Below are 20,039 nucleotides of genomic sequence, written 5' to 3'. Positions count from 1 at the left end.
AACTCTAATAATTTGTCTAATTACATAACAGGTTCAAAGCTACTTTCGTATCGAAAGGCTCTGAGTCGTTTCTTCTACCAACACCGATTCTAAAAGAAAACTCTCCTAGAAAATCCTACCCCTACTGCTCAAGAACTGTTACGTTTTGGACGTGGCAGGTATTTCCCAAGCACCAATAGTGCCATATAATTTACAAAATAAAAAATGCAACATCAAAAACAGAAAAGTCAACAGAACGAAAATGAATACAGCTATGATTTTGATGATCTGTTTGATGTCACACATCCAGAAAATTTATTTTTAATTAAGGTTCTAATACAAACACACCAGAAATTTCACTTCTCTATGATGAATTAAAACCACAGTGTTAAAATTTAGGGCATAAAAATTACAGCACCACATGGCAAAGATTAATGTTTAAGTATAATAAAAACGGCAATGCTAGCCAATTACAAAACAGTATATGGTGGTAGATATCAAATTTCAAAGTAGCTCATTCTGCTGCTAAATTCTCTACAACATGAATACAGCATAATTTTAGGGGAGTGTTTCCAACGCCCCAGAGGGGTCACAAATTTAAGTTACCGTATTGCCACTCTCATCAGTGAACAATTCAATTTTTAAGAATTATGGGTTTTAGGAAGGCTTAGATAGGGCACATAAACAGTTACCAAACACTGGTATAAGGCAACGATGTCAAATAGAGGCGAGGTATTCCATGTAATTTTAAGGTGTTTGTATGAAATAGTGGCCTAAAAGGTAAGCTGGAATACTCAGCCGTGTATTTTAGAATGTAATCGGCTACAATAAATTCTTTTAAAACAACACCTTTTATTAAAAAAATGTATTATTTTAGCAATATAATACTAGCATCGCATTATTATTGCGGTTCATTAGCTCTGCATAATTACTTTAACGAAATAAATTAAACGATGACCCCTACTCTAAATAAATATATGTAACTATTAGCATAATAAATTATATCTGAAAATTTTATTATATCAAAAAGAATATGCAAGAAGCTTGTTTTTTTCTTTCAATTCCAAATTGAAGCTTCTAGTTCCAAATGAAGAGCTTCGTAACGTTAGAATCACCAGTTTCCAAGAAAAGTTAATCGTTTTATTTAAAACCATCCGATTTTTGAGGGTACCTCTAAAGGATGTACTTTTGTAAATGATTTTAACTTTTGATTTCTTTTTTTCAATCGAATTAAGTTAATAACCAATCCTCAAAAAAATGTTAAATCACTTAAAACTATGACTTTCTAAACTAGCAGCAAGGTTCAAGTCAGGCAATTCTTTGTTAAAGCCATCTTTCCCAGTTAAAAAGAAAGTCTCAATTATTCCTTTACCCTAAGATTTAAAAAATCAAAATAAACTCAGAAAGATTCAACACATTAAAAAGAAAAAAACTTATAAAACATCACAACTTGCCTTCATTTCTACAGGACCTCTTTTAAGAAAATGATAGGTTCCTAGCTGTTCAAGTAACTCATGCGATTTAGGACTAACATGTATACGTAATGCAAGCCCACTGGATTCCATGCGGGACGCGTAGTTTACAGTATCTCCAAATAAACAATACCGAGGCATTTTTAAACCGACGACTCCAGCAACACAAGGGCCTATATTATTGGAAATCAAAAATATTAAAATCTTATACGTAAAAACAGGCAATCTCTTGAAAAACAGGTAAAATGGAAAAAAATAATTCTAATACTTTACTATAAACTTTTTAAAAAGACAACATTGTATTTCTAGTGTGATACATCATGAGTAATCATTAATTCATTACACATACATACAATTTGTTTAAACTCCAAAATTGAAATGATCAAAATAATAATAAAGCATCAAAATAAATTTTCACAATGATGGAGATAATTAAAAGTAGGTAAGAACATTCACACCTGTATGCATACCGATCCTCAGCTGCATTTGTGTATCAGGTCGATGTCGAATTTTAAAACTTTTAACACAGCTTAAGAGGTCTAATGACATTGTTGCTATCTCTTCTACATGCTTGTTACCATTACAGATAGGTATACCACTAACAACCATATATGCATCCCCGATTGTTTCAACCTGTATAGATAAGAGGTCAGATAATTTAGTTTGTGAACAAAATTAAAAATACGAAATACTAATAATAATTGGCATCCTATCAGTTATAGGCATATTATATATCAAATCACCTTATGGTCTCATACAAAACAAAACAAAAAAAAAACAAAAAAAAAAAAAAGACCTTCAGAAGGTTTTTTCACAGTTTTTTCACACCTTTCAACATGACATCAAATACTCTATTTCATGACAAAAAATTAGACCTTGGACTTGAGATATATGTACAAATAGTTGTAAAAAAAAAAATGCTATTGGGCATGCCTTTTGCAGTTTTAAACACATTTGTATTTGAGAGTTCATTTTAATCAGTTTTAGTTTTTACCCCAAGTACACAAAACAAAAATTGAGTAACGTCTGTCAGTAAGTACAGAACAGTAGTGCATCAAAGTTTGGAAAAGCCTTCCTTTGCAGTTTTTAGCAATTTTGAGGCATAATAACTCCAAAATCATTTAGAATCTGTCTAAAATAATAGCAAAGTGGATTATTTTGGTGAAAAGCTATGATCACACAAAACGTCAGGTGATCACCTTTTTTGTTTATAAAGTTATGGTCTGTTTAAAATCAAGAAAATTTACTGCAAGCTCTAGATACTCAAATTTTGCCAACATTGGTCAAAATTGATTCAATCATAACTTTTGAATGGATTGGTCAATCAAGCTGAAATTTTCAGATTTGTGTTTTCTACATAAAGTCTGTAGTGGTCAAAATTAGAAACAAATCTGTGGTTGTACCCCATGGGTACTTTTGAAAAATTCGGTGATTTTACATGGAATGACCCTATATTACTTTTTAACCAATTTTCTAATAAATAAAAAAAGTTTGAAAAGACTAATTTTACATAAAGCAACTTCAACCTTGTATACATCATACTTGTCAATGCAGTTATCAAAGCACACATATAAATCATTCAACATTTCCACAACTTCAAGGGGACTGCTTTCAGAGCATATGCTGGTGAAGCCAACAATATCAGAAAAAAAGATAGTAACAGAACTGAAACTTTCTGCAACAACAGGATGACCTTCTTTTAGTTTGTTTGCGACTGTTCTATAACAACAAAAAATTATTACTAAATCTTTTTATACTTGTATTTTTTTATCATATTACACTCTATTTACACATAATTGTAATATAAATAGTGTGTATATCTAATATGTATGATATTTATGGTTGGAAATATATATTTTGCAACATACTTTGGAAGCATTTTGTAAAGGAGATTTTCTGTTTTGATTTTTTCTTGTTCCAGTTGATCTGTTCGCTCAGCAACTAAATTTTCTAAATTGTCTGTATACTTTTCCATCCTCATTAACATATGGTCTACTAAGCTTCCTTTTCTAAATATATAAAGATATCTGTAAATAAATCGTTAAAAACCATGCTTATAATAAATCTGACATCTACACCATCTACACCATCTTTATTAAGTTACATAAGTTTTTTTTAATTAATTACATTCCACTCTGTTTTTGCATTTTTAATATAGATTTAATTATATCTCGAGTGCTTGGTCGATTTGATGGGATTATATTCCAGCAGTTTGTCATAAGATTAATGTAATTAGAAGGAGCATCATTTTCAGGTATTGTGGGAGGATACACTGGAATTGAGTTGCTTTTAATCATCTCAATAATATCTATAATGGTAGAATTTTTATGAAAGTAAAATTTTTTTGAAAAAGAATAAATTAAAAAAAAATTGATAAAGAAGAATTATAAAACAACCATAGAAATATAAAAATGGATTGAAGATAAAAGAATCAAATTACAAAACAAATAAATTTTAAAAAATCAGTAGAATTATTTTCAAACATTGAAAAAAAATTAAATTAAATGAAACCTTTGGCTTGCAGCCCACATTGAATATCTAGCTCAAAGGGATCACCTCTTGTACAAATTTCATATAAAATTATTCCATAGCTGAAAATGTCAGAAGAAGCAGTACATGGTGCTTCAGGATTCCTAATCCTTTCAGGGGCTTTACAAAGATTTCCTAAAAATTTTCACAATGTATTGCACATTTAATTCTAATGCAACATAAACTAACCGCAACTGATAAATAAATAATAAATAAATAGAAATAAAAAATATAGAAATGATAAATAATACAGAGTTAAATATTACAGATATAAATAATACAGAAGTGAAGTAGAAAATGATCATGAAAATCTAAGAATAAACCATCATTTTGAAAATTGTGAAAAATTATTTACTTCGACATTCCTCATATGAGCTTTTCTCAACTTTTATACTACTCTGAAATTTTTTCAGTCCAAAATTTGATATTTTGCAGACCCATCTATTATCTACCAAGCAATTTGAAGATCGCAAGTTACCATGTACACCTACTGCACTTCTTTGAATTTCATGTAGACCCTGGTAAATGAATTAGGTAAACTAAAAACTGAAAACTTAGTCATAAAATAGTCTTTTGATTTTAACTAATTTTTTACCTGAGCTATATCTTTGGCAAATGAAAGTCGGAACATCCAGTCGCATGTTATTTCATCATTCTGCAAGACATCCTGAAATCACAAAAAAAAATTTTTAGCATTGAACAGTTCTATGTATAGAACTGTTACATACATATATATATATAGAAATGTTATGTATATGTGTAGAAAACCAATATTCTCAATAAAAGAGCCCTACGGTTTTCAAAATTGTTCGTTTTTTAGCTCCTGAATAATTATTAATTACGCATTAATTCTTGCATTAATAACCAAAGTGAAAAACAATTTGGAAGACTTTTCATTGTTCTAAAACATTTGAGTTAACCTTCGAGCAGGCCTGCATTATATTTTTACATGAGCAGACATTTGCTGTAAATTTTGTTTTACAGATTACACCAGATTTTTACTGTTTTCAACTGATATACAGTTACGTTTCTCTTAGTAATTTAAGTAAAAACAATATTTCAATGAAAAAAGTCAATGAACCTATGTTAATTACAACACAATTAATAAATAGATCTATATAAAATAAATAACACAAGAAAATATATTTTCTTGTTAGTCAGAATTCAATTCTCTATTTACTTCCACATAATCAGCACACACAATTTTTGTTTGAAAGTGACACTTACATATAAATGTCTGACAATTATGGCATTTCTGATGATAAATTCTAAAGGTTCAGGTGTTCTTTCATAAGGGAAAGTGCTAGTTGTTTAAAAAACAAGTGTATTATCATTTATTATCAGCTGATGCACTTAAACAAGAAGTTTTATAAAAAAAGACTGGAAACCAAATTTTTTTTGATTTAAGCAACTTTATTTTTATATTTGGTTTGAGTCAAATTTTAAGTCAAAAGTCAAATTTTAGTGGCCTAACTTTAGAAACAAGTTTTTGAGCGTCAAAAGGTTTTTTATTGATAAAAATTTTATAACTGAAATTTTTAAAAAAGTTACATACATAGTATTTTATCAGAGTTGGTATGTGTTATGGATTTTATATATGAATTAGAACAAATTTAAAAAGTGTAGGTTTCAAGAGATCTGTTTACAGGAAAAGTTGCAAAAACATAATAATACATAGGATAATACGAAGTTGTAATTTTTGTGTCATACAAGTTAGGAAAGGAATATAAAATTTGTGAATTGATTCCAGCTACATTCATACAATTATAAAAAACTGCACAAGGACATCTGCAATAAGGCCAACTAATCATTAATTCATTATACATACATATCTTTTTGATTCACAAAATATATAAAAATCTGGTAAATATGAATACAATTGCACTAATAGCTGCGCACCATAAGCATTATTCACAAGACATTCATTCACAAATGACCATGTGAAGATTAAACTTCAAAACATAAAAGCAAACCATCCCCACCACATAATCAATAGACATTGTTCAAGGAAGAGATAAGGGTTGTTTTTAAAATTAAACATGTAAAAATTAATTAATATAAAATTTACCATAAATTTTATGGCAGCACACCCATTAAAAGGTTAAATATAATTATGACTACTTTATAATAAATATAATTTTAATAAACTGGCTTAGTTTAATTTTTTCATGAATTGCTACATCTAATTGTTCCATCTAGCTTACCCAAAAAGTATTAGTGTAAGTGAATATCTTTCTCAAGAAAAATTCAATCAGCAAAATTCCTTTTGTTAATAAATTTATTTTAAATTCTTATTGAGTTGTCAGTGTACATGGTACTAATTTTGCAAATAGTATTTTTTAAATACAATTTGTCATGTAAAATGTACAAGCCCATGTCTCAAAATCTTTATGTATAGCTATATTTGAATCTTCACTATCAATATCATGATCATGTGATAAACTTCTTCAATTTGTATTGTATGCTTCTATGCTGCTTGCATCAATTTTAACAATACTTTTACAAGAGAAAAAAAACAATATATATTTTTTATATATTATGTTATATATAATATAACATATAAAAGAGCATGATATTTTTTATATGTTAGTATTAGTATTAGTATTAGTAAATGCTGTAACTGGTGTGAGCCAGTGAGTGTGGTATCAACACACTTTGACAGCCGATTCGCTTAATTGCTACTCATCCAGCAATCAAGACCTGCATTACAACTGTTGACTGATTATGCTTTAACCAACTCGCTTGGCAAGCTATTCCATAAATTGGCAGATCTATTAAATAAAAAGTTTTCACAACATGCTTGCTTAGTTATTTCTTTGACATATTTAAAGCTGTGACCTCTTGTTTGAGTTTTTTGAATACTAATTTTTTCTATTGTTTCCAAATCGTTAAAACCGTTGAAGAATTTATAAAGTTGAACCATATCTCCTCGTTGTCTCCTTTTTTTTCAAGGTAGTCAAGTTGAAAGCTTTTAGACAATACTCATAGTTGATTTTTTTAAGTGATGGTATTAATCAAGTTGCACAATGTTGGACTCTCTAATAACTCAATTTCTCCCTTTCGAATAGGTGACCAAACTTCTACTGCAAACTCTAACAGTGTGCACAAAAGAAGCATAAAGTATTCTCAGCAGTTGTATAATTTATAACGATGTAACTATAATGCCTCCTTTCATAATACTTTTGATATACAGAAACTAATTTATTTCATCAGACTCATTGAAGTCAACCGTGTAAGATTTTAAAATTCAAAAAAAAAAAAAAAAAATAGAAGGAAAAAACTACAGTTATATCTGCTATATAAATCATATATTTACTCATTGTTTTCTTACTATAAATTTAATCCTTTAATTTTTTCTTTTATTTAAAGTGTCAAATTATCTTTTTTTTTTGAAAAAGGTACTGTAGTATCCTTTCATTGAGAAATAGGTGCAACATGAATTTACTACACTTCCTCTAATTTTTTTAGTCATTATGTTTAGCTGAACCAGGATGATGGCAGGAGTCAACTCCAATTAATTAACGACCATTGAAAACATTTTGATTCCACATCCTCATTATGGAATGTTTCATTCTTACATATGCTTTTATATGGTTTTGCCTTACAGCTGCATTAAGACTTTCAACCCAAAAAACAAAAACCAATAAATTTCAATTATTTGGTTACCATCACAACCATGAGAAACAGCATATTTAAAACTTAGAATCAAATTTAAATTTTTTTTTCATCAAATATTTTTTTTGCACAACAGTATTTTGGCATTATTTAGAATTCTATCTTCTGTTTTCTGCAATCCAGAATAACTTTTTCATCAACTTGAATTTTCATTTTAGTTTAAATATTACATTCCTCTGAATACTTTTAACTACTTTAAGTTTAAATTGAGTAGTATAAGATTATCTTTATTTAGAGGTAAAATATGAATAATTTGGAAAATTGGTAAGTTTATGAAATGTGAGCTTCTTTATAGAAATTATTTTTTCACACAAGACTGTAACAACTATATTCAAAAAAGCTTTTAAAATGATTTAATGTATTTTGCTAGCAAAATATATGCACTTATATTTAAAGCTTAGGAATTTTTCCTCTTTTAGTGTTCAAACATTTTAGGTTCAAAGAGTTAAATTAAAAAAAGTATATATAAAATCTAACAATGCAACCTTTAGGTATAAAAAAAAAAAAAAATTTTTTTTAAATTTGAGACTATAACTTTTTCAAGAATGAAAATTTTGCAGTTTACAGCAGAAGTATAAACTTTGGTCTGGATCTATATGCAAAAAGAATACCAAGTATCCAACAGCGCTGAGATCTGATATATGCAATAAAAAAATTAAAACATTCTAAAAACAAACTTTAAACATTAGCAGCTACAATAGCAGCTACAAATAATACCTGCAATGTTCCCTTTGAACAGTATGACCAAAAAATATGATAATCCTGACCACGAACAGCAATTCCAAAAAAAGAGTTAATATTTGTTCCATTCAAATCTTTTATCTAAATTAAGATAAATGTTTGATTCTCAAGAAAGTTATCAACTTTACTTTCTAAGTAATAAAAAAATAACTATTTTTTCAAATCCTTTTAAGCATTTTAAGTAACTACATTTTTGTTAATATTAAAAAAAAAAAGATAAACATACATGCTTAAGATCAATCAATAGCTCTTTGTTAATCTCAAGTTTACATTGTCTTATTGTCTTCATGTACAGCTGAGTTGATTTATAAAAAACAACTCTTGACAATGGGGCAAAAAATTTACCGTTAGTTTGGTGATTAGATAAATCAGATGTGCGACTCTTCTAAAGTTAAAGAAATTTAAAGACGACATGTTGGAGAAACATGTTGAACATACTGTCACACATAATAAGTGAATGAATGTGATGCATTTTTAAATAATAACTTAAATTAAGTTTGTTGGAGAACTCAGCAGATCAACATAATGAACCATTGAACTTTCACGCTATTCAGATATATAGGTGTATAAGTAAAATGCACTATTTAAGTCAGCCTCTTAATTTTAACAGAAGTGAATAGGGTTTTATAACTGATATTTTCACAGATTACTATTTTCGTCCTCTTACATTTTTAAGAAACATTTTACACCCATGAAAGTCTTGTCTTGAGCATCATTATATACTTTGAAATCTTACAACATTTTTAATCTGCACATTAAAACAAATTTACTGTCATGATAAAAATAAAAAAAGAAATAGGAAACATACCAAAGACATTCTGCTGCGTACTGATGCTTTTAAAAAACCCTCATCAGCAAATGATAAATCTTTCCAGTTTATTACCAGACCATTCATAAGTATTTTCATTTCATACTTTTTCTTTCTACAAATGGAATAAAAATGCTAAAAATTCAATGGACACTTTTTGAACATAAAATGATCAAATACTTCACTGAATCAGTATTCATGCAAAAAATCCAAAACAAAATTTGTGTGCATATAAACAAAAAGTACCAGGCAGTAACAAAACTAGTAACAATAGATAACATTTTTTTAATTATATTACCAAAAAAGTCAATTTAAAATTTTTTAATACGTACCTGTAGAAATAAATAGAAGTTATGATAAACAAGACAAGCACTGATAAAAGACCAGCCACAAGTGGTACATATTGAAATGCCACTAAAAAATTTATAACTGTTACTAACAACTGTGAAAACCACATTACCCCCTTAAGTAGTTTTTGAAATCCTCTACTATTATTTAAAAATGAACCTAAGGTTTTATTTTAAATTAACTGATATGAACTTGTATTTAGAAGATAAAAAAAAGATAAATAGAAATTAAAAACAAAATTAACTATTTTAATCTTTATCTAATTTATCTGCAATATTTTTATCATAACATATTAGATTTAGATATTACAGACTATAAGATTTTTACAAACTATATGTAAAAATATTTACAATATTTCATTTTTTAATAATATTTATATTATTCAAACTATAAAAGCATTTGAAGATTTTGTTTTTTAATAAGAAAAATGTGTACCTTTATGCATAGACAAATTTAAAATTATTTCTCTTTTTAAAAAAGAAATTTATGCATCTCTCAATTTGTACAAAAATATATTTTTCTTTTTTTTTTTTTTTTCCTTTAATATGCCTTACAGCAGTCCACATTTCAAAGATTTAAGTTCTGATGCTAAAATTAAATTTTTGAGATTTGGTGCTGCATATCATATATGACTGTTGATGTGTTAAAAAAGGCTCAACAAGATTGTGCTAGGTTTTAATTGCAGCACAACAATATTACATAAATGCATAAATTTAGGCTAACAAGTTAGTGCAACTAGAAAATCATAAGAATTATGCAATTATATATTGTTCTGTATTGATTATTAAGATACCAGAGTTTGTACATGAATATTAATTGTATACACATGGGTGTATAAAATTGTATATACCCATGTGTATACAATAAATATTCATGCACCACATGTACCATTGTATACACCCTTACACAGAATGTTTCATTAAAAAATGTGCAATATCACCAAAGAAGATGTGGTTTTTATTGTTTTCAACTGTTTCCTTGTCAGGTTGACAGTAATTGTTTGAGAAAAAATTTTTGCAGTACCATTTTGCATTCAAATTGTAACCTCTAAATTGTAGTGCAATGAATGGAATTGCTGTGAATGTAGGGCTTCATGTTGGGTCTGAAAAATTAACTTTAGTTCAGATTTGGCTTTTTTATTAAGTGTATTTCAACAGGGTCATAATTGAAAAAAATTCAATCAAAACTAAACTGAATCAGGATCAAAGATCAAAACTAAAACACTTTGATAGGTTTAATGTTAATTTATTTGATGATTAATATTTAATAATTTAACTTTTAATGCCACATCAAAAACTAAAACAAAAATGTTTAAGTGTTTTTTGATTAAGCATTAAAACTGATGTCCTAAAACTTCCGTATGCAGGGTTAAACCATGCAGTAAAACTTAAAAATTTAAGTTTAAATGCAGTAAGACACTGTAGCAAATTACTTGAAAGATTTTTCCTAATTAGATCTTCCTTGCATATATTTAATTAGTAAGTTTTTTTTTATAAAACCTCATTTGATGATTGATATAAGAATTAAGCACTGATTAAAAACTAGTTATACATGATAAATACAACCTAAGCACTTCTCATTCTCAAATCCACATTTGGGTACATCAACAGGAGCAGAGGTGTAACCTCCAAGAAAGAAAATTGTTTTGTCTAATATTGATAATGAAACATCTGATAGCGGATCATAAACAGCTGATTGAAGGATTGTGCCATTATGAACATTACCTATCACAAATAATGGTATTCTATCACCAAACTCGTCAATTTCAACATGGCCTGTTATACCTAAAAAAAAATAATAATAAGTATTTGAAAAATGAAAACTTTAATACAAGCATCTAAAACAAAAAGTAATAAAATAGACGAAATGTATCACTCAGATACTTATGTTGTAACCATAAGCAGTTCTTAGAAATTTAAAAAGGAAAGAAATTATCGCTTTTGAAAATCTCAATGAATCATAATTTTGAAAAGATTATGTATATGTGGGAAATATTCAGTTTCAAAATACCATCATGAAAAATTACAATAATTTCCTTTTATTATTTTACATATTGATATATATATTTCTATAATGTTAATGGTATTTGCAATTTTCTCTTCTTTTTTTCATAATTTTTTTCTTGCAACAAAGAAAATTGATGAAGAAAAAAAAATTTAAACTAAAGAAAAATGATATTATATTTTTAATTATATTTATTTTTAACTTATGATAAACTTTACAAAAAATTTAATTATGTTTTTCAAATCAAATAGAGATCATAGTTGGATTTGAACCTGATAAATTCTTTCAGCATGAAATTGAAATGTGCTGACCAATACACAAAAGCGCATAATGATTACATAAATTAATTTATTAACTAAAAAAAAAAATTCTCTTTATTGGTCACTGAAAAATGCAAAAAAATAAAAGTAAAAAAATAAACAAAAAACAACAACAAAAAGAACAAAAAACAAAAACAAGTGGTAGTTTTTTTTTCTGTTTGAATTATAATGAAAATTCAAGAGCTAACACTTAAAAAACTAAAATGTTTCTTCAAGCCAGTAACATCATAAACTATTTTTTTATCATTGTTGAAAAATCATTTCCTGAAGAACAAGCAGAAATCAGAATTGTCCCTTGTTGGACATCATGCATACAAGTACAATCCCAATTGCATTCATAAATGTAAGAATTAGTAATAATCACTGATTTATTTAAAAAGTGCATACAATTAAACAGCACATATAAAAAATAATGATCAAATGAATTCAATCTTGTCTGAACCATGGATTCCTCTTACAAACTATGATTATTCTAACCAAGAATGGCGGATTAAAGGTTAGAAAACTACTTTCATTTTCAGTGATTTGCAAAATGACACTTTATGTTTAGGGTTTTAGTTATTTCCTGGAAGCATTTTGCTGCATAAATTACTTAAGATAATTATGACCTATGTAAGACAAAAGAGGGTAAGAAAGATCATTAAACAGCCAATGAAAAAGCAGGAGTATTCCCTTTTACTTTTTAAGTGTAAGTGTGACAATGTGCTTGAGGTGATGAGCATTAGGTACAAAAAAAAAAAAAAAAGATTGTGTCTTTCTTGTTGCAATAATAAAAAGCACAACATTCCAATTTTTTACCACAATCTGTTTTTTGTGTATCAATTGAAATATCTAATTGAGGAAAAATTTTATTTTTGGGAAAAATCAGTAATCTTTATGGTTTTAAAGCTGAGAGTAATAAGGGTACTTTTAAGCCTATAAAAGTGCTTTTTTTTATTTAATCAAAAAATATTTTTAAAATACTGAGAGCAGCATTTAAACTAGTACAGTAAGTAGACTGATTGATGTATTAACAGATACCATGGTAAAGATTTAAAGTTGTAGACTTAATTCATTAAAAAAACTGTTTTTAAATGTAACTGCAATCAATTATTTGAACTGCAAAAAATCTGTTGAAAATTTAAAGAGTCTGGGCAAACAAATAAGTAAAAAAAAATTTAAAAGATTTTTTTAAAAATAAAAGATACAACATTAGTAGAGGTAAAAAAAAACCACAACTTTATTAGTTGCAATATAACCATATGATATATATTGTATTCTTTCTAATAACCCTATTCATGATATTTTTTTTCAATATATCAGGAGGACAAATTAAACATTATAATTTTAACTTAAAAATAACCATTTGTCTCTTAGACCAAGACTATTTGAGAGAAAAAGATAACACACAGCAATGCAACTGACCTTCAAAGGTAGTCTTCTTCATAAATTGAAATACTTGTCGAGCATCTTTTATAGATGCACTGCTATTTGCTTTAAGCATTGCATCAACAGCTCTTGCATATAGCATTGTAGCATCATACAAATACCCTGCATTTGATAAGATCTATATATAAAAAATATAAGCATCAATAATTAAAACTTTTACATTCATAAATACTAAATTTTCAGGAACACAAATGTGTTTTTGTTTAAAGGCTTCAGTTATGTTAATTTTAAAAAAAGGTAATGCATTCATGAATGTGTAGAATGGTTAGAATGTCAAAAAATATTACTAGTTTGCACATTTTTCAATCTATCACTAAATTTTTTATGCAAAAAAACTAACAACTCATTTCTCATCCCCCTCTTGAGAAAGATTGCTATGAGAAAATTATGTCTGCTTTTGGCTAAAAAAGAAGTTATGCAAGGAATCTCCAGTTTTAAGAATATGTGCTACTATCTATTCTACCATTTTTGATAGATGACAAAATGCATAAAGTGTATGTATAAAATGTATAAAATGTATAAAATGTATAAAATGTATAAAATGTATAAAATGTATAAAATGTATAAAATGTATAAAATGTATAAAATGTATAAAATGTATAAAATGTATAAAATGTATAAAATGTATAAAATGTATAAAATGTATAAAATGTATAAAATGTATAAAATGTATAAAATGTATAAAATGTATAAAATGTATAAAATGTATAAAATGTATAAAATGTATAAAATGTATAAAAATGCATATGTAAAAATTTCACTAGTGAAGAAATTTAAGTTTCATAGAAACTTCTATGCAAAGTAGATGTGCACACTTGTTTAAAAAGAAAGCATGCTTACATTTGAAACAGATGTTTCAATTCCAAAGTTGGTTTGAAGTCTATTTACAACATCTTGACGAAAATCATTATACTTAGCATCAGAATCATTTGGCCGGCTATTTGATACAGTTATTATACCTTCAAGAACATTACTTAGGATATATTCTTTAGATAAACCCCATTGTTTCAGTCGAGCTTCATTCCATCCAAGAAAATCAAAATCAAAATCCAAATGCAAAAATGCATATTCATTATTATTCATCCATCCTAACTTCCGGGCATGCACTGAGAAGTCAATCACGTCAAGACGACTTGTAATAAAGATAAATACTAAAAGAAAAAGAAAACTTTTGCAAAATACAAAGGAAAAATTTAGCTGGTTACAGATATTTGTACAGCACAATCAATTATAGGAAGCCAAGCTTTCTAAACTTGTAAATAAACACTTCATAGATAAACAGTAAAAAAAGAGAAAACAATATTAAAATTCCCAGACTTATGTTCAAGATCCCTCCCCCTTCTTCCCCTTAGTATTACTACATGAGCAAGGAGGTTTAATAAACAGGAGACAGTATCATGTGAATTTTGTGAAGCCAGTTTTGAAATTTTGCCACCATCTTGGTTAACCCAAAGCAATATCACAGAACTAAAGATTTTACTTCAAAACTTAATAAAATTAAAAAATTTATTGATTGAATTAAATGATTGAATAATTGGTCAGTTTGTGTTTGGCAACTTATACTATTATGTAAAGAATTATTTGCTAACTGATAGTCTTCTTCAGTTCATTCCAATAACATTTGAAATACTGAATAGACATTCAGATAGCTGTACTTCAACATGCTACCAGCAGATACTGTATTTCAGATAGTATGATTCTTGTGAAAATAAAGCCAAATATTTGTGAGTTTAAAAAAATATATATTTATATGTATATAAAGTAATGAGCTATAACTTAAGTGTATGTATATAAATGCATATATATACATATCACTATCATAACACACACACACACACACACACACACGCACACACACACACACACGCATATATATAAACACAAGTAGCAAACATGAACAATATGCCTTGATTAACTTGAAAACAAAAGCTGCGTTGATATTCCCTTAAAAGATGTTCTTGACATTTGCAATTTGTGTGAAAAAGTGTTCAGAATTAACATTGAACACAACAGCAATGATTGATTATCCTTGTCAAATGTAAAGCCCCATACAATTTTGCAGTCAATATTGAAAACATATTTGCATGTAAAAATTTTACATACTGGTACTGTATGCTGGAAAACCTTATTCGCCTTAAAAAGAATAAAGAAAATACTGTGTATACAGCAGCACACAAATTTTGTTATATTTATAGGTCAGTGAAACCACTTGAAAAGAAATTAATTTAAACTTGACAATGTGCATCTCTAACTAGACATTTGACATTAGTAAAAAAAAAAAAAAAAAAAAAACAACTCACAAACATTTCTTTTTTATTTCCACAAGAAATGTTCAGACTGTAAAACATGGTGTCTGCTAATTTTGTGTTGACATATGACTATCTGGATGTCTGTTTCAGTATTCCATATATTTTGGAATGAGCTGAACCAGATAATCAGTTAGCAAACAATTCATTGTAGATAATATAACCTCGAAAATATAACTGGCAAACTATTTATTAATTTGTTGCAATGTTTTGATTTGGTTTCGGCTATGTTTTCTCTATAGTTCCGCGCAAAACATAAAAATGTTTGGGTCAACCAAGATTGCAGATGACTTTCAAAACTGGCGTATAAATTTATGTACATACCGTGCCGTCTCCTGTGTATTAAACGTCCTTAATAAGGACGATGCTTAGTATAATATACTAAGCCTCGGTGTTACCGCACCGGAGGAAAAAAATTTCGGTAAAATGCGACAAAATGCGTAAAAATGCGTATTACGCATTATTACGCTTTCTCATTTACAGAAGACGGTAAAAATGCGTAAAAACGATAAAATGCGTAAAAGCGGTTTTTAGTAAGAGGTAGTACAGTTACAAATTTAAGGCATAATTTAAAACCAGAAAACACTTCCATGTTAGTTTTTTGTAACTCAAAATTACAAAAGGGTGTAACCTAACTTCGAAGATTAGGAAAAAACTTGTGAACAAGAGTCATATGAGCTACCACATGTCACACTACCAACTGAGAAGGCTCACCAACAGGGAAGATCACAAAGTCAAGTAAAACTAAAAAAAGGAGGTACACCTAAAAAGGCTTTTCCTAGTCTAATATCAGAAACTGAAACTAGTCCTAAACCTAAAAAGCAAAAACAGCTACAGCTAGACACTCAAGAGAGTCAAACTCTCTCGTTTTTTTATTCCAATGGCACTCCAACAAAGATCTTCAAGAGATCTTCAAGAAATCTTCATTCCAATCTTCTAAGATCTAGCAACACACTATATAGTGCAAGATGACTATGTCATAAAAAAATGGGTTTTGAGAAGGTTTTAACTTCTCGAAAAAGATTTAAAGAAGTAAGATGCCAATCTTACTTCTTTTATGGGATTTTCTGATATACCAGTTAGAATCTTCATAACTGCTCGATCTTCGCTCTATTAAAAAATGAGCTAAATCTTCATTTATCAAAACTGCAAATTATTGTCATTTGTTATTACATTTGTTATTATATTTGTCACAGATGTGCAATTTTGTTAAATGAAGGTTTAACTCATTTTTACTCTGGTGAACACGAAATCGAGTTGTCGGGTTTAGAATATTTCTATATATATTTTTGGAATGCAATATTGTTTGATATTTTTATAATTATTTTGTGATATTCACCATGCAAATATACGAAATGTAAGTTCATAAAATGATTTGTTTTAACAACCAGTATCGGGGTGTTTCAGCATTTATATTGGATTTTCTGTGATTTTTTTCTGCTGAGTATGATAATATTGCAGCGTTAAGTAAAATTAGGGAATTATTAAGTTATTTATCTAAAAATAAGTACATAATTAATATTGCAGAGGATTGTTTAAAACACTTCATTTAAAGTTAATATTCTAATAATTTGCAACAGAAAAATTGCGGTTTTAAATTAATCTATAGTGTGAACATGAGATTGAGTTTTTGTTTGTTAATTCAAATTCAACAATAATTAATTCAATTCAACAATATTTAATTTTATTTAAAATTTCAATTTTAATAATATTTAAAATTTCAACAATAATTAATTCAATTCAACAATAGCGCCTATATATATCAAACTTTATATAGACTATATAAAATTATAGATATTTAAGCACTATTCAAGCACTATTAAGGGTGGCATCTGCTCCAATATATAGCCTGCTGCATATCTACTGTCGTATTTAAAAACATAAAAAGATTAGTGTCTATAAACAGACTATAAAGTTAAATTAGCTTTTTGCTTACGAGCGAAATAATGTCATGTTACGAACTAATTTATGCTAATTTATCTTTATGTTATGCTAGTTATGCACAGAAGCAGGTGCACTTGTCGAAGCATAAGTACGAGCATAAAAAATAATATACAGCATACTTTAATTCAATATCTTTATGTCCTAATTTTTTATGTGGAAGTAAATTTTTGTCAGCAAATGACGTTCGTAATTTTACTAACTCCTGCTTCAATTTGACTTACTCTTAGTGGAACTCTTTATCACGTGTTATAAATTAATTTCTAGTAAATATTTGAAATGGGAGATTCCAACAGAGCATCTAAAAGCTTTTGCTCCAGACATTTTAATATTTTGTCTCAAGATAAAAATAAAGTTAAATACTTACGATGCATGATTTTGTTGCATAGGATTAAATAGTGGATTTTAAAGTAGAATGCGTACGAAAAATGGAGAAGAACATAGATCTTTTTATAAAAAAGAGCATATGGGATTTTTTTTCCTATTTGATACTATGAAATTGGTGAAAATGATCATTGCAGTCACCGGCATGTGTCAGGATATAATTGTTAAAAATTCAAAATAAATCAGTTTTATGAAACTCAATAGAGGCAATAAGATCGAAAAATGAATACCACCTTTTTACATTTATAAGCAAAGTAAAGACAATGTTTTTTAAAACCTTGCAAATTTCTCATTAAGCATTTTATTTGGAGGAAGTTCTTATGGGCACAGTTTCTACTTAAAGAAATGTATCAGCAAATGTATTAACAAATGGAAAAAGTTTTGAGCATGCGTATTTCGTTTATTTGATGTGATTGAATAGTTTTCTAGTGTGATTTTTTTTTTCTTCGAACTGAACAGAATAAGAAGGCGAGGCAAATAAAAAAATGGTCCGCAATCTCGGAACAATTTGCGTTGAGTTACGCAGAAAATCTGCTATAAGTGGGAAAGTCGGTCTTGACAATGATGCAATTTTTTCAGTCTCATAAATAGTACCTACTAGTAGTACATAATACCTACTCTCACAAGATAGTACCGAGTCTCACAAGATAGTACCCAATCTCAAAAGAGTGGACCCACGGAAATGTCTACATCAATAATAATCTTCCATCGAAAACCTAGCTGGTTATGCTTGTATAATTGACAAAATATGATTTCTTTCTGGCAAACTGGTTACGAACTTTTGGAATTAGCAAAATAAAGTTTTTTTTGCTAAGTTAAAATTATCTAAATAATACGAAAAAAAAAAACAATGCAGTTAAACCGTCGCTGGTTAAACTGTCGCTGGTTAAACTGTCGCTGGTTAAACCGTCGCTGGTTAAACCGTCACTGATTAAGCTGTCGCGGTTAAGTCTTTGCGACAAAGCTGCGAGCTTAAACGGTCGTGGTTAAGAAATCGCAGTAGAATTAAAATTAATTAGTATTAAAAAAATTCTTACTTCGGCATTTATTTTGTAAAGCAACCAAAATATTTTTTTTACTCTCGTATTCGATATAATCTGGATAGTACTTCTCGTACACGATCGACAAATTGCCATTTGCACTTAGTATTTTATAAACCTGCTGAGATATCGGGGTGTAAATATCGTTAGAGCTTTCTATCAAGCAAAGATGCTTCCATTTAAAAAAGTTCAAAAGCTGCAAGAACGTTTTTGGTGTGTACATTGAGCTCGTCCTTGCAAATGGTTTAGTCCGTGCAAAGAACGGATAATTTGTTTTGTTCGAAAGTTGATTCGAAGAGCATCCAAACGATATCATTGGTATTTTTTCATAACTAGACAAAAGTCCACCTGAAAGACACGATTGACTGCAAGGTGGTCCTATGAATACATCGACATTTTTGTTAAATAGAGTTACAGTTGCTCCAAGACCATCTCGATCGGTGCAATCGGGATCTGCTTGTATATAAGTCATTTTAGTTCCGTTCAGTATCTCAGAACTATTGTTTATATCATCAAGAACCCGAGTTATTGCTCCTGCAAATCTCTGAGCAGCAACATCCGTTGAAGTCCATGATATAAGCATACCAACTTTTATTTCTGGTAAAACACAACTTACGTCAAAATTTGAAAATAATAAGTAGATACAAATTCGGAATATCATGTTCTTATTTTAACCTGTTAATAACAAATAGTGAAGCAATTAAAACGCATATATGATAAACTCATCTCGATGTTTCCAAACAATGGCTATTTAACAGAAAAAAAAAGCGGTTTGTTAAGAAACTTCTTAATAAACCTCACTTATGCAAACAAGATGTAAAAAGTTTGTGACGTATTTGTAACGCAATGTAACGTATTTGTAATCTTTTCTAATTTGCTTGTAAACAAACTATCCCAATTAAAAAACGTTGCCTTATTGAACGTTACCGTTGTCCAATAATTGATAAACTTAGCCTTAACATATTAATGAAGTATTGATAAATATTTTATAGGAAGACAGAAGGATGAGTTTATACACACTAAGAAGAGTAAAGGCAGTAATAAATGCATTGATAAAAGCACTT

The 20,039-nt window shown here is 28.3% G+C and overlaps 1 protein-coding gene across 6 annotated transcripts; it reads right to left on the bottom strand.

Moving 5' to 3' along the window:
- Positions 1-829: 829 nt before the first annotated feature.
- On the bottom strand, positions 830-19,851 carry LOC145187245 (atrial natriuretic peptide receptor 1-like). Of its 6 annotated transcripts, none has more exons than XR_016446929.1 (17): positions 18,973-19,851; positions 14,145-14,455; positions 13,281-13,422; positions 11,118-11,336; positions 9,537-9,618; positions 9,205-9,319; positions 8,623-8,781; positions 8,373-8,477; positions 4,576-4,647; positions 4,336-4,498; positions 3,963-4,115; positions 3,579-3,759; positions 3,320-3,460; positions 2,994-3,170; positions 1,910-2,084; positions 1,434-1,624; positions 830-1,352 (listed from the first exon to the last, which is right to left on the bottom strand). XR_016446929.1 is itself a non-coding variant. In XM_090071866.1 (17 exons), exons 1-17 carry the CDS (start codon positions 19,634-19,636, stop codon positions 1,245-1,247), a joined length of 3,174 nt encoding a protein of 1,057 aa, XP_089927992.1. In that variant the 5' UTR covers positions 19,637-19,851; the 3' UTR covers positions 830-1,244. The 6 variants fall into 6 exon arrangements, 3 of the variants coding, with proteins under 3 accessions (XP_089927992.1, XP_089928007.1, XP_089928002.1); XR_016446935.1 differs by lacking the exon at positions 18,973-19,851 and adding an exon at positions 15,935-16,027; XR_016446934.1 differs by lacking the exon at positions 18,973-19,851 and adding an exon at positions 15,605-15,980.
- Positions 19,852-20,039: the final 188 nt, after the last annotated feature.

This window comes from Hydra viridissima, unplaced genomic scaffold (genome assembly GCF_058129835.1).
Source record: "Hydra viridissima isolate aposymbiotic clone 2 unplaced genomic scaffold, HvirCarnegie_v1 scaffold_1, whole genome shotgun sequence".
Taxonomy (NCBI): domain Eukaryota; kingdom Metazoa; phylum Cnidaria; class Hydrozoa; order Anthoathecata; family Hydridae; genus Hydra; species Hydra viridissima.
Note: the sequence above shows the minus strand (reverse complement) of the source record. Positions and strands in the feature narration are given on the sequence as shown.